General features: G+C 65.1%; 2 protein-coding genes across 4 annotated transcripts in view; one reads left to right on the top strand and one right to left on the bottom strand.

Moving 5' to 3' along the window:
• SLC28A1 (solute carrier family 28 member 1) overlaps window positions 1-9,484 on the top strand; it is a 36,941-nt gene extending 27,457 nt beyond the window's left edge. The window contains exons 16-17 of the mRNA XM_075007185.1: window positions 627-741; window positions 7,492-9,484. Coding sequence (XP_074863286.1) covers window positions 627-741; window positions 7,492-7,618 — 242 coding nt within the window. The 3' untranslated portion in view covers window positions 7,619-9,484. The remainder of the gene's footprint in view (window positions 1-626; window positions 742-7,491) is intronic.
• A 2,337-nt stretch (window positions 9,485-11,821) lies between these two features.
• Window positions 11,822-19,456, bottom strand: part of ALPK3 (alpha kinase 3) — a 59,822-nt gene continuing 52,187 nt past the window's right edge. For all 3 annotated transcript variants that reach the window (XM_075006457.1, XM_075006458.1, XM_075006460.1), the window contains 8 exons: window positions 18,266-18,413; window positions 17,209-17,336; window positions 16,481-16,516; window positions 15,891-16,165; window positions 15,226-15,314; window positions 14,237-14,454; window positions 13,131-13,179; window positions 11,822-12,847 (listed from right to left, as the gene is read on the bottom strand). In XM_075006457.1, coding sequence (XP_074862558.1) covers window positions 12,508-12,847; window positions 13,131-13,179; window positions 14,237-14,454; window positions 15,226-15,314; window positions 15,891-16,165; window positions 16,481-16,516; window positions 17,209-17,336; window positions 18,266-18,413 — 1,283 coding nt within the window. In that variant the 3' untranslated portion in view covers window positions 11,822-12,507. The remainder of the gene's footprint in view (window positions 12,848-13,130; window positions 13,180-14,236; window positions 14,455-15,225; window positions 15,315-15,890; window positions 16,166-16,480; window positions 16,517-17,208; window positions 17,337-18,265; window positions 18,414-19,456) is intronic.

Genomic DNA, 19,456 nt, shown 5'->3' with positions numbered 1-19,456 from the left:
AGCCCTGGCTCCAGGAACGCCCTGGTGGCAGGGAGGATCCTGCCGCCAGCTGGGAGCGGGCCCTGGCACAGTGGGGCGGGAGTGTCTGGGGCTGTGGGCTGCAGCAGACGCCAGGTCCCACACGCTCGGCGAGAGCTGCCTCCCCCCTGCCACTGCCAGCCCGAGTGAGTGCCCCGGTGTAAGGGGGAGGGCCCCGGCACGGCATGGGCGGGGCTATGCTGATTGCCAGGAGCGCTCCCGGCGCGGGACGTGCACAGAGGCCTGGGGCTGACTCGGCCCGAGCCGGGCGCTGGGTGAGGGTGCTGAGCCCCTGAGCTCCTGGCACAGAGCGGGGTTGTGCTGGGGACAAACAGCCGGGCCCCGTTGCAGTCGTGGGGAACAGCCCCCACCTGTGCCCTGTGCTCCCAGCTCTGTGTGTGCCTCTCCCTGCCCTACGCACGTGGTGCCCCAGGAGAGCGGAAACTCCAGGCAGCTAAGTGAGCCCAGCTGGGAGTCGCTCAGAGCCAGGGCTGGGCTGCTGGAGGCTGGGCCAGGTGCCCTTAGAGGGTGTCAAGCTGCTTCCGAGCAGACCCTGCCCGCTGGTGAGTCCAGCCACACCCCGTAACCGCCTCCTTCCCCTGCCCCAGGCATCCTGTACGTGCCCCGTGGGGAAGTGACCGACTGTTTGGCATTCCTGGGCACAGCGACCTTCAACACCACCAGCTACAACATCTACCTGTGCTGCCGGGAGCTCTTTGCCAAGTGAGTGCTTTGGGCTGCAGCCAGGCCACGCCGGTTGCAGAGCTGTAGCCTGCCTGGCCCGGGCCGCATCTGCACCGGGGGCAGCCGGTCCTTCAGGAGCGAAGGGGGCTTGCACCCAGCCACCCCAGCGCATGCCACGGATCCCCTGCCCCCAGGGGGCCCTACCCACTGCTGCCGCCGGAGGCACCCTGGGACGAAAAGGAAAAAAACGGCACCGGGCTGTGGACCAAAGGGCAGCAGCCGGAGCCCTGGTACGAGGAGGGCAGAGGTGGGAGCTAGGCGTGCCCCACAGGAGCGGGGCTGGCCCTGGCAGTGGATGTCTGGGGGCAGAGGGCGCAGGCTCTGCATGCAGGCACAGGGCGGAGCTGAGGAGTGGCTGGGTAGAGTGTGGAGGGGGGGAAGTGGTGGGGCAGGTGGGGTTTGGGGCAGGAGGCAGCGGTGTTCCTGGGGCGTGTGGGAGGGGGCAGGGCCGAGCTGGATGGGCGTGGGCAAGGGTGGGCCTAGAAGCCCGTGTCCCCAGCCCCCACCTTTCCAACATCGTGAGGTGGGCTGAAGACCTGCGATTTACCCACTCAGACCACATGTGTTTGCTGGCAGAACAGTCCCCAGTCACAGCCTGGACACAGCCTTTAACCCAGTGATCTCTGAGAGGCTCCTGTAATCACCTGACTCCAGGAGCTGGGGCTTGTGATGGGGTTCAGGGGTCCCCCTGCACTGCACCCCGTCGCCGGCAGGAGTGACTCTCACTCAGCAGGTACAACAGGAGGTTTATTAGGCAACAGATGCCCAGTTTCTCACAGAAGCGTCAGTGCAGCAGTCAGAGACAGTCCTTCCAACCTGTCCTGGGGAGAGGAGCCTGAGGGGTGCCCCTCTGGGGTGTAGCTTTCCCCCTCCTCAGGCTGGCTGCCTTCCAGCTCCCTCTCCCCAGCCTCTAACTGCCATCCCCAATTCAAAACCAGCTCGGCTCCACCCTCCTCTTTGTTCAGGGCTGAGGTGTTACCTGCCAGCTTAGGTTATAGCCCCAGGGTCACCCGTAGCTGCTGGGAGCTGCTCTGCTTGTCTCACACATGCACTCCCCCCAGTCCATCGCATCTCTCCCCGCTTCCAGACCGAACTGAGCGGGGTCACTTAGCCAGTGACCTGGGGAAGTTCGGGGCCCTCCCTGCGTGACAGGGCATCGGCTATGGTGTTGTTGTTCCCCTTGACATGGACCACCTCCATGTCGTAGTCCTGCAGGAGCAGACTCCACCGCAGGAGCTTGGTGTTGGCCCCGTTCATGTGCTGCAGCCAGGTCAGGGGTGAGTGATCGGTGTACACGGTGAAACGCCGTCCAAACAGGTACGGCTGCAGCTTCCCCAGTGCCCGCACCATGGCCAGACATTCCTTCTCTATGGCCGCACAGTTCTGCTCCCGGGGCAGCAGCTTCTTGCCCAGGTACACAACGGGGTGTTTCTCCCCCTTGTCTTTCACCTGCATTAGCACAGCGCCCAGCCCCACGTCTGAGGCATCGGTGAACACCAGGAAGGGTTTGTCGAAGTCTGGATTTGCCAGCACTCGGGCCCTGACCAGAGCCTCCTTCAGCGCACAGGGGGCCTCTTGGCACTGCTCAGTCCAGACCACCTTGTCAGGCTTTCCCTTCTTACACAGCTCTGTGATGGGGGCTGCGATGGAGCTAAAGTGGGGCACAAACCTCCGGTAGTACCCTGCCATCCCAATGAAAGCCTGGACCTGTTTCTTAGTTTGGGGTGTTGGCCAATCTCTGACAGCCTCCACTTTAGCTGGCTCTGGCTTTAAGCAGCCGCTGCCCACCTTGCGGCCCAGGTAGGTCACCTCAGCCATCCCCACCTTGCACTTCGCTGTCTTGATAGTCAGACCAGCCTTCTGGAGTCGGTCCAGCACCCGCTTGACCTGGGACACATGGTCCTCCCACGTCTGGCTGAAGATGCAAATGTCGCCCATGTAAGCCAGGGCAAAGCTCTCCATCCCTTTCAGTAGCTGGTCCACCAGACGCTGGAAGGTAGCGGGTGCCCCCTTGAGGCCGAAGGGCAGGACCAGGAACTTGTAGAGCCCCACAGGGGTGATGAAAGCCGACTTGAGCCGGGCATCTTGGTCTAATGGCACTTGCCAGTACCCCTTGGTGAGGTCTGTGGTGGTGAGGTAACGGGCTCCCCCCCAGCTTGTCTATAAGGTCATCAGGCCTGGGCATGGGGTAGGCATCCGATACACTGATGGCGTTAAGCTTGCGATAGTCCACACAAAACCGAACAGACCCATCTTTTTTAGGGACTAACACCACGGGAGAGGCCCAGGGGCTGGAGGAGGGTTGGATCACCCTCAGAGCCAGCATGTCTTCAACCTCCCACTCTATGTCCTGAGCCGTCTTCCCTGTGGCTCTGAATGGCACACACTTGATAGGGGCGTGGGTGCCTGTCTCTATTTGGTGGACAGCTAGGTCAGTGCATCTGGATTTGTCAGAGAACAGCTGTTGGTGCGAATGCAGCACCTCCTTGATCTCCGTCCACTGGTCAGGGGTCAGCTGGTCTGAGAGGGGAACAGACTCCAGCAAGGAGCCGGCTCCAGTTCCTGTGAGCAAATCCACCAAGGGGTCATCCCCCTGCCCCTCCCAGTGCCTGCACACGGCCAGCACCAAGTTCTCTCTGTCCCAGGAAGGTTTCATCATGTTCACATGATAGACCCGGTGGCTGTGGGCCCAGTTCAACAGTTCCACCACGTAGTTCACCTCATTCAGCTGTTTGACAACCTTGAAGGGGCCATCCCAGGCCGCTTGCAGCTTGTTCTGCCGCACAGGCACAAGAACCATCACTTGGTCCCCGGTGGCATAGGCTGGGGCCCGGGCGTTACGGTCATACCAGACCTTTTGCTTCCTTTGGGCCATGGAGAGGTTCTCCCTGGCCAGGCCCATGAGCTCGGTGAGTTTTTCCCGGAAGGTCAGTACATACTGTACCACTGACTCCCCTTCAGGAGAGGCCGTCCCCTCCCACTCTTCTCTGAGCAAGTCCAAGGGTCCCCGTACCCTCCTTCCATACAGCAGTTCAGATGGGGAGAACCCCGTGGATTCCTGGGGCACCTCCCTGTATGCAAACAGCAGGTGGGGTAAGTACTTGTCCCAGTCATGGGGGTATTGATTCATGAAGGTTCTCAGCATCTGCTTCAGAGTCCCATTGAACCTCTCCACCAGCCCATTGGTCTGCGGGTGGTAGGCTGTGGCCCAGGTGTGCCGGACCCCACACTTGTCCCACAAGCTTTGCAGCAGGGCTGACATGAAGTTGGACCCTTGATCTGTGAGGACCTCCTTGGGGAACCCCACTCTGCTGAAAATGGACAGCAGTGCATCCGCCACGGTGTCAGCATCGACAGAGGTCAAGGCCACTGCTTCTGGGTATCGCGTGGCAAAATCTACCACTACCAAAATATATTTCTTCCCCGAACGCGTCGCCTTGCTGAAGGGGCCCACTATGTCTATAGCCACTTTCTGGAAAGGCTCCTCTATGATGGGCAGTGGCCTCAGAGCAGCTTTCCCCTTGTCCCGGCTCTTCCCCACCCTCTGGCAGGGATCACAGGACAGGCAATACAGACGGACAGCTGCAAAGATCCCTGGCCAAAAAAAGTTCTGTAACAACCTTCTCCTGGTGCGGTGGATCCCCTGGTGTCCTGCGAGCAGGACATCATGGGCTAGGTACAGCAACCTGCGCCGGTACTTTTGGGGGACCACCAGTTGCCTCTGGACCTTCCATGGCTCCGCTTTGCGTCTGGGAACCCATTCCCGGTACAGGAATCCCTTCTCCCACAGGAATCTCTCCCTGCAGCCCTCCCCTAGCTGTAGAGCTTGGCTGAGACTGGCCAGTTCCCTCAGCTTCTGCAAGGAGGGGTCTCTCTGCCGCTCTGCTTGGAACTCTTTGGCCAGGGCAGGGGCGGAAGCCACTTCCCCTTCCCTGCTTGGCTCCAGCACCACTGGCCTGTGAGATCTGGTTTTTGAGGGCCGCCTTTCTCTCAGGGTTGGCCCCGGTGGCTTCTGTAGCTTTGGCTGGGCATGTACCCCCAAATCTGGGGAACACACCCCTCGTTTTCTTTGGCTACGGGTCAGGACCAGGGCACAGGGGCATTCACCTGGCCAGTTCTCCAGGTCACCCCCACATCAGTACATCCACCGGCAAATGGCTGTGTACGCCCACCTCCTTGGGGCCTTCCTTATCCCCCCATTTCAGGTGCACCCTCGCCATGGGCACCTTGAAAGGGGTCCCATCAATTCCTGTTACAGTCTGGTGGGAATTGGGTATCATGTGGCCCGGTGCCACCACCCCGGGTCGGGCCAGCGTCACGTCAGCGCCTGTGTCCCAGAACCCCGTGACCTTTCTCCAGTCTACCTCGAGGTGTGTGAGACACTCACTCTGCAGAGGCATTGCTGCCCCCACTCTGTAAACTGACCTCTGAGCATTTGGTCCCCCTGAGGAGCTGGTCTGTGGGGCGGACTCAGCCCAATCCAAGTACCCACTGTCAGCACCACCCGCCTTGGCCGCCAGCCCCTCTGGCTTCTGGGACTCCACCCAGTTGACTCCATGACCCCCCGGCCTGCTCAACCTGTCTGGGAGCTTGGGGCACTGGGCTGATCTATGCCCCTTTCGCCCACAGCGATAACAGCCCGGGTCTTGTTGTGTCCCTCGGGCCGGCTGCTCTGTCCAGGCTCTTCTTGGCTCTCTGGGGGGGGGGGGTGGCCGGCCCCTCTTTCCTGGGCTCGCCCAAGAGGTGGTCCCCTCTGTCGTACAGTTAGGAACCGGTCTCTCTGAGATTCTCAGTCTCTCTGGGACTCCCTCTCTCTCCGGGACTCCCTCTCTTTGTGGGGCTCACTTTCAAACATGGCCCGGCTGTTTGTGAAGTCATCTGCCAGTTTCCCTGCATTGTGTGAATCCCCTGGCCTCCGGTCCATGAGCCACACCCTCAGGTCAGGTGAGCACATCTTGTAGAATCGCTCCAGGACTGACAGCTCGACCAGGTCCTTTATGGACTGGGCTCCCATCCCGAACACCCACTTCTGGTAGTATTGCCTCAGGCGGGAGGTCGTATCTACAAAGATTTCCTCTGGCCTCTTCTGCGCCTCCTGGAACCTCCTCTTGTACATCTCCGGAGTCAGCCTGAACTTATGCAGCAGGGCCTGTTTGACCCAGTCATAGTCCCCAGGCTGCAGCCCCTCCAGGTGGCTGAGCACCGCTGCGGCCTTCTGGCCCAGCAAGGGGGTGAGGTGTCGGAGCCATTTGGCTGGGGAAACCTCGTACAACTCACAGGCTCGCTCAAAGGCGGTAAGGAACTCGTCCCTGTCCCCTGGGTCCTGACACTGGGCCAGCACGCGCGTCTCCAAGTGACTGGCCACCCCAAGCCGCCTGGCCCTCTCCCCGCTTACCGCAGCTGGGGCCTCTTGGCGTCTCGCCTCCGCCATGGCCCGCTCATGCTCCCGCTCTCACTCTCTCTCCTCTCACTTTCACTCTCTCTCCTCCCGCTGCCTCTCTTGTAGCTGGCGCTCGTGTTCACGCTCCCTGTCCTGTTCCTGGCGCTCATGTTCCCTCTGCCGTTCCTGGGCTTCCAGTTCCTTTAATCTTACCTCGAGCTCCAGCCGTCGCAGCTCTGCGGCGGGGGACTCTGCCCGCGATGGACCACCGCTAGCTGAGCGCGACCTGGCGGGCACCGCGTCTGTCTGACGGCGTCAAGCCCCGGCTCCTGTCAGAGAATCCGAAATGCTTCCCGAGGGTGACTGGCCACTTCCTGCCGGGACAGGCTCTGGCCCCCTGGATCGGTCATTCTCTTCCAGCTGGGCAATCAGGTGGGCCTTGGTTGCCTTCCCCGTGGTCAGGCCCCTCGCTCTGCACAGCCCCGCTAGCTCTGCCTTCAGGAGTCGGGTATAATCCATCTCCCCACCGTCTTCCGGGGTATCCACTCACCAGCAGCAGCTGCAGGAATTGCTTTGTTCCGCCTCTGGCTCTTGTGGGGCCCCTTCCTTCTCCTGCGCTCAGTCAGCCATTGCCGGGAGCTCATCCGTGGGTGCAGTGCATCCCACTTCTGACACCAGTGTGATGGGGTTCAGAGGTCCCCATGTACTGCACCCCGTCCGCTGGCAGGAGTGACTCTCACTCAGCAGGTACAACAGGAGGTTTATTAGGCAATAGGTGCCCAGTTTCTCACAGAAGCGTCAGTACAGCAGTCAGAGACAGTCATTCCAACCCGTCCTGGGGAGAAGAGCCCGAGGGGTGCCCCTCTGGGGTGTAGCTTTCCCCCTCCTCAGGCTGGCTGCCTTCCAGCTCCCTCTCCCCCTAGCCTCTAACTGCCGCCCCCGATTCAAAACCAGCTCGGCTCCACCCTCCTCTTTGTTCAGGGCTGAGGTGTTACCTGCCAGCCTAGGTTATAGCGCCAGGGTCATCCTTAGCTGCTGGGAGCTGCTCTGCTTGTCTCACACATGTACTCCCCCCACTCCATCACAGGGCTTTAATACGCCCCCCCCACATACATGATCATGAGGCTCATAATAAACTCCCTGACTGCGCAGCACAGAGGTCAGGGAGGGCATTAGGGGAGCCAGGCCATCCCAGCCAGCCGCAAGGGGCTTTGCAGCTCCGGGCTGTGGGGAGCGGAGAGCCTGTGGCCTGGCAGGTCAGTGGGCCTGGAGAGAGGGTGGCAGGCCCTGGCCCTGCCAGAGCGTGGTTCCATGGCGAGGGGTCTGGCTGAGCACCCTCTGCCTTTCAGCACCGTGGTCAGCAGCAACGGCACCCTGTCCTTCACCGGCAGCTGGGCGGGCCTGGAGCTGAGCCCAGCATTGCTCAGCCAGTGCTGCGGGCATTACAACAGCACCGTCTGCCCTGGGCAGCCCTAGAGGAGACGGCCCTGCTCCCCCAGCCGGCGCTCGCCCTTGCATCAGCTGCCAGAGCCCAATCGCCGGCAAGGTGCTGGCCAGGTGCTGCTGGTTCATCGCTAACCCTGCAGGAGCACGGCGAGCACAGCCCCATCGGCCTCTCCTCCGCCTCTCGGGTGCCGCTGTGCCTTGGGCTGGGCATTCTGCCTCCCTCCAGCCCCGTGAACCTCTCCGACAACCGTCCAGGAGCTCCTCTGCCGCTCTCCTGCGGCTGCAGCAGCCTGCGTGGATCACAGCACCTGCCCCACGTCGGGCCTTGCTGACGAGCCAGGCCTTACGTAGCAGCAATCTGGGACCCTTTCTTCTTGGACTCCCTGTGGTTCCGGTGTGTGCCAGGACGGCTAACGCCCTGCAGACCCTTCCAGCTCTTGGCTGGCTCTGCTCCCGCAGCGGGGCAGGCTGGGGGCTTGGCCCACGCACCCACGGGGGCTGTATTCACACCACTTCCTAATAAAACCACGAGAGCCCCAGGGGACTACTAGCTGGATGATGCGTCTCCCACTCAGTGGGACTCTGACCCGGGGCAGGGCCGTCTAGCCTTGCCTGGGGCATTCAGGCCACGCGTTCAGAAGGGCTGAGAGCTCAGCAACCATAGCTGGGGCCCGATCTTCAAATCCCCCCGCAGACAAAACAACCAGGGGCTGGACATCCAAGAGCGAGAGCACACAGCTGCGAGGGCCAGAGCCACCGGCTCGAGCTACCGAGGGGAGAATGTGGCCACCTGGCCACGTCCCCGACTCCAGCCTCCGTGGGCGACGCGCCTTCGCCAGCCGCCGCTGTTGTCTTGCCATGGGGCTGTGGCACACAAGCGGCCAGGTGAGCTGCTGGCGGGCCGGGAACGTGAGGGGTTGCACTTCTTAGGCACCGGCTCCATAGACGGCCCTTCCTCCCCGGCTCCCATCCCCGGCTGCACTGTGACCGCGGTCCCTGTGTTCCCCAGGCCGAGGAGTCTGCCCACAGCCCCGTGGGGCGTGCGCAGGCTTAGTGCCCTCCCATTGGGTCCACCCCCTGCCTGCACCTTCTCCATTCAGGCAGCTCAGTGCATTATGGCTCGGGGTGCTGCAGCCAGGCACAGCTGGGTTTGCACCGCCCCCCACCCCAGGCAGGTGCCTCCGCTCGCAGAGCGCCGCAAGGCAGCAGACGGGCTCGGCATTAGTGGGCGGCCGCTGCCGGGATGTGGGCCTGGGGCTGTGGGCAGAGCGGACAAGGCCCACGTCGGGCTAGGGAAGCGGTGAAAGCGACCCTGGCTCAGGGCCAGCGTGGCAAGAGAAGGGGCCCGGGCTCACGCGGTGACGTGGTTAGCGGGGCGTGTTCGGCAGGCACGGCGTTAGCTACGCCCGTTCAGCTGAGCACATGGGCCAGTAGCGAGTCAGGCGCTGCACAGCGGATTAGCAGCGCGCCTGCAGCCTGCGTGTGGGTGGGTGGTGCCCAGCTGAGCGTGCTTAACAATGTTCATTCCGCCCATGGCTGGAGCAAACGAGCAGGACCCTGCCAGCCAGGGCCGCACGGCACCTCTCTGGGGCCTGCTCCAGGAAGGGGCACGGGCAGGGCCGTGGCTAAGGCGCTGTGGCGTACAGGAGAGGGCCTGCTCCGCAGACCCTGCCCACAGGCCGGGTCCCTGCGTGGCCCCAGGAAAGGCGCTACCGGCTGTACAACAGGCCAGGAGACGTGCCAGTCCCGGGGTTGGCTGCATGAGGCGGTTGGACCAGCTCAGCCATACGGCCCTTACGGAGGACGGGGAGGTGGCGAGCTGGTCGTTTGGGGCGCGTTCCCCTCCCGGGTGAGTGGCCCCCGAGAAGCCCCTGAAATTAAAACCCAGCAACGCTGGCGCCGGAGTGGGGCTGCTTTGAGACACGCCGGCGTTCAGAAAGGGCCCCAGGGCCGAGGCCAGAGCGCCCGGCGTGGGCCCATTGAGCCCTGGCTTTCAGGTGGGCGGCACTGAGGGCCCATCTCCGGCCTGCGCTCCCCAGCTGGGCTCGACGCAACGGGCTGTGGCGCCGCAGAGCCGAGCCCAGCAGGGCCAAAGGGCTCCAGCCGGGCGGCTGGCAGCCCTCTGCTCGGCTCAGGAAGCAAACCTCGGCCAGGCCTGGCCTGGGGCCCCTCTGCTACACACTGAAGCTCCCCAGCTCCAGGGAGCTCCTGGCCCTTCCAGGCCAGTCCCTGCCCATCTATTGCATGTGCACCCCTGGCGCCAGGCCAGGCCGGGCTGTAAGTACCTCATGACACCAGCAGGCGCTGGCCCTGCAGAGGGGCAGTGTGCCAGCCTGGCAGCCCCCCTGCATGCACAGCCAGGCCCACAGCTGGGTTGGTAACCCCCCCGCTGTGCCCCAGGCCAAGGCCCCCGGTCCCAGCTCCTCTCCCTCGGCCCAACAGGACAGGGAATCCCAGCTCCCTTCCCTCCATGGGCGGTGCTAGCCAGGCGGCCCGGTTTGGTCCCTGCCCAAAGGGGGGCTTTGGGGTTCCCAGGCCTGAGCAGAGACCAGGGGAGAAGTGCAGCCGGGCCCACCCCGGCCTTGGGGCCCAAGCTGCCTTTCTTCAGGCCCAGGACCCCCTGCCCCCACAATTTGCAACCTGGTTGGTCCCAGGGCCTGTCTGTCCCCCCCCCCGCCCCCGAGCAAGCGGGGAAGCAATGCAGCTGCGTGTGACGGCTCAGGCGCCTGTGGCGCACGGGCCGGAGAGCAGCCATGCCTCGGCCTCGCCTGCGTGAGTGCCATGCTCCCCCAGGGCAGCCAGGCAGCGGGCGGCTGTCGCACAAGGGAGCACTTGTGAAAACAACACCCAGCTGTGGCTACACGAGTGCCCCCCTGGTGTTAGCTCATGTGACGCGTGCCCCTCCCCCGCCCATCCCGGGGAGAGGCTGGGTGGGGGATTGCAAAGCCAGGCTCTCCGCACCCTTGTGCAGCGGGGGCGGTTTGGTCGCACGGCCGGCTCTGCTTGCGCTTTCCCTGGAGGACCAGCCAGAGGCTGTGGCTCGTCCCAGGGCCGTTGGGATGACTCAGGCCAGCTCCCAGCGCCAGCCACATGGCCGTACCAGCACATGCGCCGAAGGGCAGAGGTACCGGCCCAGGCTGGTCCCCCCCGGTGTTGCGCTTCCTCTGGGCTGAGCCACCAGCATCTGCAGGGTCATCATAACCCCAGGGAATAAGCCGCTAGTTTGCCCAGGCTGCTCCACCGACTGCTGGGCTTGGCCCGGACCAGGCCGTAGGGCTTTGTCAGGCCCCCTGCTCGGTCCTGCAGAAGCGCCTACGGCCCCTTTCAACAATGCCACAGCCCCACTGCCGGCCATGCTGGGAGGCAGCAGCCGAGAGGGCTTGTGCCTGAGTCGGTCTGGCAGTTGAGGGCTGGGGGCATGTCCTGCTCCATCCCCAGCACTGCAAACCAGGAGCCCTAGGGACCAACCAGCACCGAGGCAGGGACCAGATGCCTCTGGGGGCAGAGGAGATAGGCGGGGCAGAGGGGAGAGTCCAGCAGGGCTGGGGCTGTCTAGAGGAGGCAAAACCACTCACCTCTTGCTCCCAAGGGTGAGGGTGGGGGTAGAGGTAAGGCAGAGCCAACAGGGCACAGCTGGGATGTGCGGTTGGGGTCCCCCAGGGATCCAAACTGGGGACGAACCAGCTGAATGCTCATTACCAGGCTAGACCCTGCCGTGCACCAGAGCAGCATTTGGGTATGCTCCGTATTTCCACCGCTGAGCCGGGGGGCTGAACGGCAGCAGGTTAGAACAGCGCCGAGGCTGCTCTGGTTTGCACCAGCTCCCAAGAAGTCGCTGCCGGCCAGGAATGCTCTTCCCCCACCCCCCACGCTGACCCAGGGAGAAGGAGCAGAGCTGGGGGTAGGACTTGCACACAGTGCGGAAGCCGGAGGGCAGCTTTAAATCCCATTTGTGCCGTGAGCGCGCCGGGGGGTGGGGAATCGGCACCACCCCCAGGGCTGCCGTGTTGGGCCGGCAGAGCAGAGGCCTGGTACCTGCGCTCCGCCGCAAGGGGCTGGCTGCCAGCACGCACCCCTGCCTCTTCTCTGAAAGGTTGTCTTGGGGAGCAGGAGGCTGCCCGCCCCCCAACCCAGCCCTCCCCCAGGCCCTGCCCCACGGGGCCTGGCACAGCCCAGGACGGCCACGAGCCCAGCCCGGCAGCGGGAGCCTGCCACTGCGACCGGCAGCGGGGAATGAACGGTGACACTTTAATGGCGCCCGAGAGGCTCTGAGGTGAACAGTCCCGGCCGGGAAGCCCCAGGCGCCGCGGCCAAGGCTGCGTCGGTGACAGGAGGCGGAAGCATCTCTCCCGGGGAGGTGGCGACTGCTGCCTGGTTCCGTAGGGAGGGCCGGAGGCTGCCAGAGTTCTGGGCCCAGGGCGCCCCAGCCAACAGAGGGCCATGGCCCCGGGCAAAGGGGGAGCAGGTAACGGATGGAGAGGGGGAAGCTACGCCAGAGGGCCCAGCCGGGAGCTGGGGGTCAGGAACTGTCTTGGGGGCACCAGGAGGTGCTGGGAGGACCCAAGAGCTACTAGGCCTTGGTGCCACGCCTGGCCCAGTGGGCAGGGTCCTGGAGCCAGCGGCAGGCTGGGCTGGGCTGGCCTGGCTGCGCTGCAGCTTTGCAGCGGTAACAGACGAGCCCCGGCGCTCCCTGTCCTGGCTGTGCAGGCCCTGCTGTGTGCCGAGCCGCCTCCGGGCCGCCAGGGCCCCCTGCCCGCGCTGGCGCCAGCCGTCACGGCTTCACTCGCACACCACACAGAGCGCCGCGCGGGGGCGCTGGGGGCCCGGGGAGGGGCAGCGGCAGGGGGCCCTGTCCCGGCGTGTGCGGCAGCGCGCTGCTTTCCCAGCTGTGCCAGGCTCCCGGCCCCCCTGGGCTCTGGCTACTGCTGCTGGCTGGACCTGCTGCCCTCCGGCGCTTTGTGCTTCAGGTTCGGCTGGGCCTCCCCGGCGTCGGCCGCTTTCCGAGAGGCCTTGGGGCTCACGGCGCCCTTGCGGGGGCCCTGGGGGCTCGCCAGGCCTTTCTTCGGCAGCTGGGGGCTGGACTGGGCCGAGGGCGCCTTCCTGCCCTGCGAGGGGCTCTTGGAGCCTTTGCCTTTGGCCGGCTGCTGTGGGCCCTCCAGGCTTCTCAGGCCCAGCATCTCACAGTAGCGGTTACACTGGTGGGCGGCAGCGAACTGGTCCAGCAGGGCCGGGAAGCAGCTCTCCTTCAGCCCCTGGTACCTGCCAAGACAGCCACGCTCAGCGCCAGGGACCGGCCATGGGGCACCTGGTCTGCCAAGCCCCAGCCTCCTTCTCGCAGCCCCCACCCCCAGGAGGTGGCCCCCGGCTGACCCGTGCAGGACAGAGGGCCAGGTCTGCGTCCCGCCGAGGGCAGGGGGACGGTCGCTCGGGCGCACTCGGACCACAAGCCCCCTAGCACGGCCCTGCCCCGGCCGAGGGCGGCACCCCACAGCCCCTCGCAGGGGCTCTCCCGGCTCCCTGCCTCCGCCCCGCGGCCGCTCACCCCTTCAGCTTCGTCGCGATCCTCACGTTTGTGATCCTCCAGCCGACACCTGCAAGGGATGGGAACGTCCACCAGCCTCAGGGCAAGCCCCAGCCGGCTCCCACCCCAGGCAGCAGCAGCCTGGCCGCCGGCAGGGCCGTAACAAGGGGCACCGGCGCGTGCCTCATTCACCCTCAGCCTTGTTACCGCCCTGAGCCCCAGCCATGGGGCCGCAGCGCAGGGAGTGGGGAACGGGGCCAGGTGCAGCCTGAGCCTGGGCCGGGCAGCCATACGCTGCCCAGCTGTTCACCGGCCCCCTCCCTTCCTTTCCCCCAGAGCCAGGCCCCCAGCCCCTCTCTCACCCCAGCCAGCAGCAGCGGTGGGCTCTTGTTATTAAGTCTTGTACTCTCCCCTCTTCCACCAAGCTACGACCAGGAGGCCGAGGGCACCACTTTATACTCTCGCCTCGGGCGCAAGATGAGCCAGTTACGGCCCTGGCCGCTGGGTCTGTCCGCAGCAGGCCTGGGCCCAGGAAAGCTCCCGCCTGGGGCGCGCTCCAGCATGCAGCCTGGGGGCCGAGTCCCCTCCGCATGGGCTGGCAGGGCAGCGGGGCGCAGGTGTGGGGTCCCAGGCAGCCCTCCACTGTGATCCCCCCGCCCCGGCCCTGTCGCGCCCACCCCCTGTGGAGCAGAGGTGGAACGTTTCCCCTCTCTCCGCTGGGCACGGCCTGGCTCGGGGAGACCCCAGGCCAGGGCTGGGTGCTGCAGTCGGGCACCCTGTGGCCACAGCTTCGGCAGCTCCAGCTGCCCCTGGGCATCCTCTGCTAATCAGGCCCCCGGTCCCAAAGGGAGGCCCCCGCCCCAACCCCGTGAGCCTGAGGCCAAGGCCCCCAGCCAGCAGCTGGCAGAGGGCGAAGCTGAGCCCAGACCTGGGCCCCCCTCCAGCTGCCAAGGCAGGGCAGCCTAGTGCGAGGAAAAGGCCCTGCCGGCTCAGCGGGCAGCAGCAGAGTCCCCCAGCCTGAGAGCTGGCTGGAGGTCTCCTTTCCCCAGCAGCCTCCGGCGCCTGGCTCTCCCACGGGGGCGGCCGCGGGGCTGAGGGGCGCTGTAGCCGCCCGCCTCGGCCTGTACCTTCCATGTCTGTCACCAGGATGTTTCCGTTCGTCCACTGGTACAGCCAGTGCTGGAAGGAGCAGCATTTCTGCGCCACCTCCGAGCTGCTCCTCGCGGCCAGGCTGCCGTCCCGCTCCTTCACGCAGTACCGCTCAAAGGGCCCCGCCAGGTCCTCCTCCAGCGTGGCGTACGGGACCGTGTTGGCAGGCCGGTAAATGAGATACAGGGGGATGATCCTGCACAAGGGCGAAAAGCCGGGTCACAGGCTCAGAATCCCAGGGCGGGAAGGGACCTCAGGAGGTCACCGAGTCCAGCCCCCTCTAAGTCATCCCAGCCACGACCTTGTCCAGCCGGGACTTAAAAACCTCCAGAGATGGAGAATCCACCACCTCTCTAGGCAACGCATTCCAGCGCTTCACCACCCGCCCGGGGAAACAGTTCGTCCTCATATCCAACCTAGACCTCCCCCTCTGTAACTTCAGCCCATTGCTCCTTGTTCTGCCGTCCGTCACCTCTGAGAACAGTTTCTCACCCTCCTCTTTAGAGCTCCCCTTCAGGAAGTTGAAGGCTGCTATTAAATCACCCCTCAGTCTTCTCTTCTGCAAACTAAACAAGCCCAAATCCCTCAGCCCCTCCTCCTAGGTCTTGTGCGCCAGCCCCTTCATCATTTTTGTTGCCCTCCGCTGGACCCGCTCCAGCGCATGGTAATGGGACCCCAGAACTGGCCAGAGTGTTCCAGATGTGGGTCAGTGCAGGGCAAGGCTGGACGTTGCCGGCTCTCCGACTCGCTTGTAAACCCCACACCTACACCCCCCTGCCCTGGGCACCGTCCCCTGGAGCTGCTCCCATGCGCCTCAGGCACCGGGGCCCTTCCCGCACTGTGCTGCCGGGCACCTGGCTGGGGCAGAGGCGGCCGTCCCAGCCGCATTCACTGCAGGGCGCGGAAGGAGGCCACGTTGCCCTGCGGCCCCCGCAGGCCCAGGACGACGGGGAGCCACCCAACTCACTCGGGCACTGGTCCGAAGTCCGGGCTGGCCCGCGCTTCCGCAGCGAAGATCTTGCAGTACTCCCGGCTGGAGTTCTGGATTCGGCACTCCTGGGGACGGAAGCGGAGTCACTCGCCGGCGCTCGCAGGGCACCCCCGGGCGCGTGCTGCATGGCGACGCAGAGGGGGACGGGCCCCAGCGCCGGCAGGCAGGTGAGAGCGGCAAGGGGCTGGGCAGGCAGCGCGAGGGGCAGCTCAGAGGAGCAGGCAGTGGCAGACGGGCGAAGGTGCTGCCAGCCAGGAGCCTGTGCCCAGACTGGGGGGGCGAACGGGGAGGAGAGGCCAGGGCCGGCGGCAGACAGGCCGAGGGGAGCAGGGAGGTGCGGAGGAGCAGCAGAGCGAGTGGGGAGCAGGCCAGGCGGGGGGGAGGGCAGCAGGCTGGGCAGGAGCCCTGTGCCAGACGGGGGAGGGCCAGGCATGGGGGGGAGGGGTGTGCAAGGCAGGCAGCAGCCCTCAAAGCACTGAGCCCAGCCAGGGGTTTCAGGCTGGCCCTGCGCTGCAGGAGCAAGGGGGCGTGGCCTGGGCGTGCCCGCCGGGGGGTGCGGGAGCAAGGGGGCGTGGCCTGGGCGTGCCCGCCGGGGGGTGCGGGAGCAAGGGGGCGTGGCCTGGGGCGGAGCTTGGGCCCACCTGGATGGTGATGTCGTAGTTCTTCTCGACGAGCGTGTTCTCGTTCTTGGTCCCGAAGCTGATGAGGTTGCGCACTTTGATGACGCAGGTGTGGCCGGACTCGAAGACGGGCTCCAGGCCGTAGATGGCCCGGGCGCGGCAGGCTTTGCGCGGGAACCCGGCGCTCACCTCCATCTCCTCGCTCACGATGCGCCCGAAGAACTTGTCCCCCCAGTAGCCTGAGTCGGCCAGGCCCTTGGCGAACACCATGGGGGTCATTTCGATCTCCTCGCCGACTGGCGGAAGGAAAGCAGCGAGCAGTGGGACCGGGGGCTGGGCAGGAGACCGGCTCCCCTGCCGGGGCGTGCGGCGGGGCAGGGCTGGGCTCCCCGTGCCTAGGGGGCAGCGAGGGCAGCACGCTCAGCCCCACAGCGAGCTCCTGCTGTGCGCTAGCAGCACCGGCGGGGGGAAGCAGTTCCAGTTTGTTTGGGTGCAATGGCTGGCTCCAGCCACGCCGGGCTGTGCCATCACCCCTCCCACGGGCACCCTGCCCACGCCGGGCACAGCAGCACCGCCTGCCGCAGCCAGCGCCAGGGCAGCGCCCACCGTACCTTCAATTTCTTCTCGGGAGATGAAGCTGGACAGCACTAGAGGAGAAAGCAAGGGCTGGTCGTTAGTGCCCCCAGCGGGCCGGACCGCTCTGCCCCAGCCTCAGCCCCAGCCCCGGCCCCGGCCCCAGCTCCGCCCAGCCCAGGGCTCTGGCGCTCCCCAGGCACCCCGGGACACCTGGGGCCACCTTGGCAGAGCCCGGCAGGTAGGTCAGCCCCGCCCTTTCCGGAGAAGGAGCCAGGGCCGCCCTGATTCCCTGCCCCGGCCGGATCGCTGGGGCGGAGCGTGGAGAGTCACTCGCTCCCCCAGCTCCAGCCCACGTAGCCAGGTACCCCTGCTCCCTGCCACCCCACTGCTATATTCGCCCCGCCCCCCCTCCCTCACCCCCATCTGCCCTCCGCGGCCCGCTCTCCTGTCCCCACCTCGTTGGCACCCCACCCCCTCACTGGGTACCCGCCCGGTCCCCTGCCCCCACTGCCTGTCCCCCCCATCACGGGGCACCCCCCCACTGCCCCCACCGCCTGCCCCCCCCCATCACGGGGTACCCAGCCGGTCCCCGCCCCCCCGCCTACCCCCCATCACTGGTTACCCAACCCCTACCCCCCATCACACAGCACCCAATGGTCACCACCCACTCCCGATCTCCTGCCCCTATCCCTCAGCATTCAGTTCACTCCTCTCCCCCGGCATCCGGTACGCCTCCCCCTCCCCCGTACTCACCCCCCCTCACCTTCTGGGCTGAGCAGGAAGTCGGTGGAGTCGGTGCCGTACTCGTTCTCGATGGTGCACTGGTAGACGCCACAGTCCTTCCGGGATGCCTGCACAATGGCCAGGGCTGCCTGCCCCTCATCCCCAGAGCTGGAAGAGAACAGAGCCGAACCTCCCTAATCCGGCACCCTCGGCGCCGGCCGGGAGCATTTGCCGGACCACGGGAGGTCAATATTGTGTAGCACGTTACCAACACGTCCACTGCTGACTGGGCCCTTAGGAGACATTGAGGGGTAAATTACGGCTAAATAACAACGCAGAAGACAGAGCCAGGACTGGTGGTTGGAAACCAACTTCAGGGGACTGCAGGAAACTTGGCCCCACCCGTGATAAGTGGCCGTCCGGCTAACTCCGATCACGCCGGACTGGGGATGTTGCCGGATTAGAGAGGCTCCACCTGCACTAGCGGGTCGGGAACATGGGTTGTGGACACAGTGCAGGGCCTGCTTCTGAGCAGGCTTATTGCTGGCCACGCACGGCCGCAGAAGGACGCGCCATTGCTGCAGGCTGGGCAGACGTTCCCTCAGCCAGGTGCTTTGCCGAGGGCCTGGTCTTCTCACCCCCTCCGCCCCTGGAGCCGGCTCACATCGGTAGCACCCGCTGTGGCCAACAACCAACCCACCCTGGTTCCTTTGGTCTCACCAGGGCGCTCCAGAGCCAGGGCCCTGCGTTAATGTGCTGGGGTATCAGTCTGATACCAAGGGATCCTTGCTGGGACGCGTGAGCTGGGGGCACCTCCACCCCCAAATCATCTATGGCGGAGGCACCACATGTGTGGACAGAGCTAGCTGCAGTAACAGCAGCAGCAGGCACAGGCGGCCAGTGCTGGGCTGAACTCCAGCCGCGCCTGCTCTGTGCTGACCGGTGCTAGGCCTGGGGGGTGAAGTCACAGCTAGTTTGAGTAGCGCAGTGGGGGCAATTACACCTCCCGGTCGCAGACACCTCCTCAGAGCCTGATAAAGGCAAGCCAGACTTCGCGCCTCAGCCCTCGGCCAAGCACAAGCGAGCTGGCAGATTACCTCCGCCTGGCTTCTGCCACAGGGAACTCGTCCTTGTACCAGGTCAGCTTCGAGTCACTCAAAATATTGAAGAACTGGCACCAAAGTTTCAGGTTTCCTGACGCGTCGGAGAACTGCTCTGCACGGATCTTCCGAATCAGCTGGGGGGCTAGGGACAGAGAAGAGAGCTGCCTGAGACAACCAGGGACCGGTCAGTTCCCAGCCTGAGGGGTGCAGGGAGTTCTCAGCCAGCCGCTCCCAAGGGCTTAGCCAGTTAGCCCTGGTAGGGCTTTGTGATGGAGTGGGAGGGGGTGCGTGTGACAGCCAGAGCAGCTCCCAGCGGCTAAGGATGACCCCTGGGGCTGTAACCTGTGCTGGCAGGTAACACCTCTGACCTGAGCAAAGAGCAGGGAGGAGCCGAGCTGGGTTTGAATGGGAGGCGGCAGTTAGAAGCTGGGGGGAGAGAGCTGGCGGGCAGCCAGCCTGGCTGAGGGGAAGCTACCCCCCAGAGGGGCACCCCTCGAGCTCCTCTCCCCAGGACGGGTTGGAATGACCGTCTCGGCCAGCCGTGCTGACACCTCTGTCGCCTAAGAAACTTCCAGCTCTACCTGCTGAGTGAGAGCCACTCCTGCCTGCGGACGGGGTGCAGAGCTTGGGGACCCCTGAGCCCCGTCACAGGCTTGCACCAGCCTGGCTCTCCAAGTGCGCAACAAAGCGAGACACAAACTACACCAGAGCGGCAGCAGCTCGCGGCAATGGGAAAGGCAGGAAAGACCAGGTCCATCCTGAAGGGCGGCAGGAACTCGGGGAGGGCAGAATGCACCGCCAGAATGGGGGTGGAGGCGCCCGCTTTTGCCCTGGGATGTCAAGTAACCCCAAGGAGATACCTGGAGTTGTACTGCTCATCTGAACGCTCAGCTCCCCTGGCCCCCCCGGGTCCCCAGACACCCCAGCAGCCCTGACTGCAGAGTGCCACCACCACGCCCTGCTACACCTCCCATCCCTGCCCTCGCCGGGTAGCTGATCTTGCAACTGGCCGGCCAGTCGGGGGTGGGGGCCATTCGGCCTTGGCTGAGAGCTTAAAGGGGGCCTCAGGTTTAGACCTGGGTTGATTTCTTGGCATTTGCTAAGTTCCACAGCTTGTTCCCCTGCATGTCTCCAATGCTGGGGGTTAGCTGGGCAGCATACAGGGGCCTGACCCAAGAGTGTCCA

Source organism: Carettochelys insculpta, chromosome 12 (genome assembly GCF_033958435.1).
Source record: "Carettochelys insculpta isolate YL-2023 chromosome 12, ASM3395843v1, whole genome shotgun sequence".
Taxonomy (NCBI): Eukaryota; Metazoa; Chordata; order Testudines; family Carettochelyidae; genus Carettochelys; species Carettochelys insculpta.
This window is presented reverse-complemented; position numbering and strand designations above follow the sequence as displayed.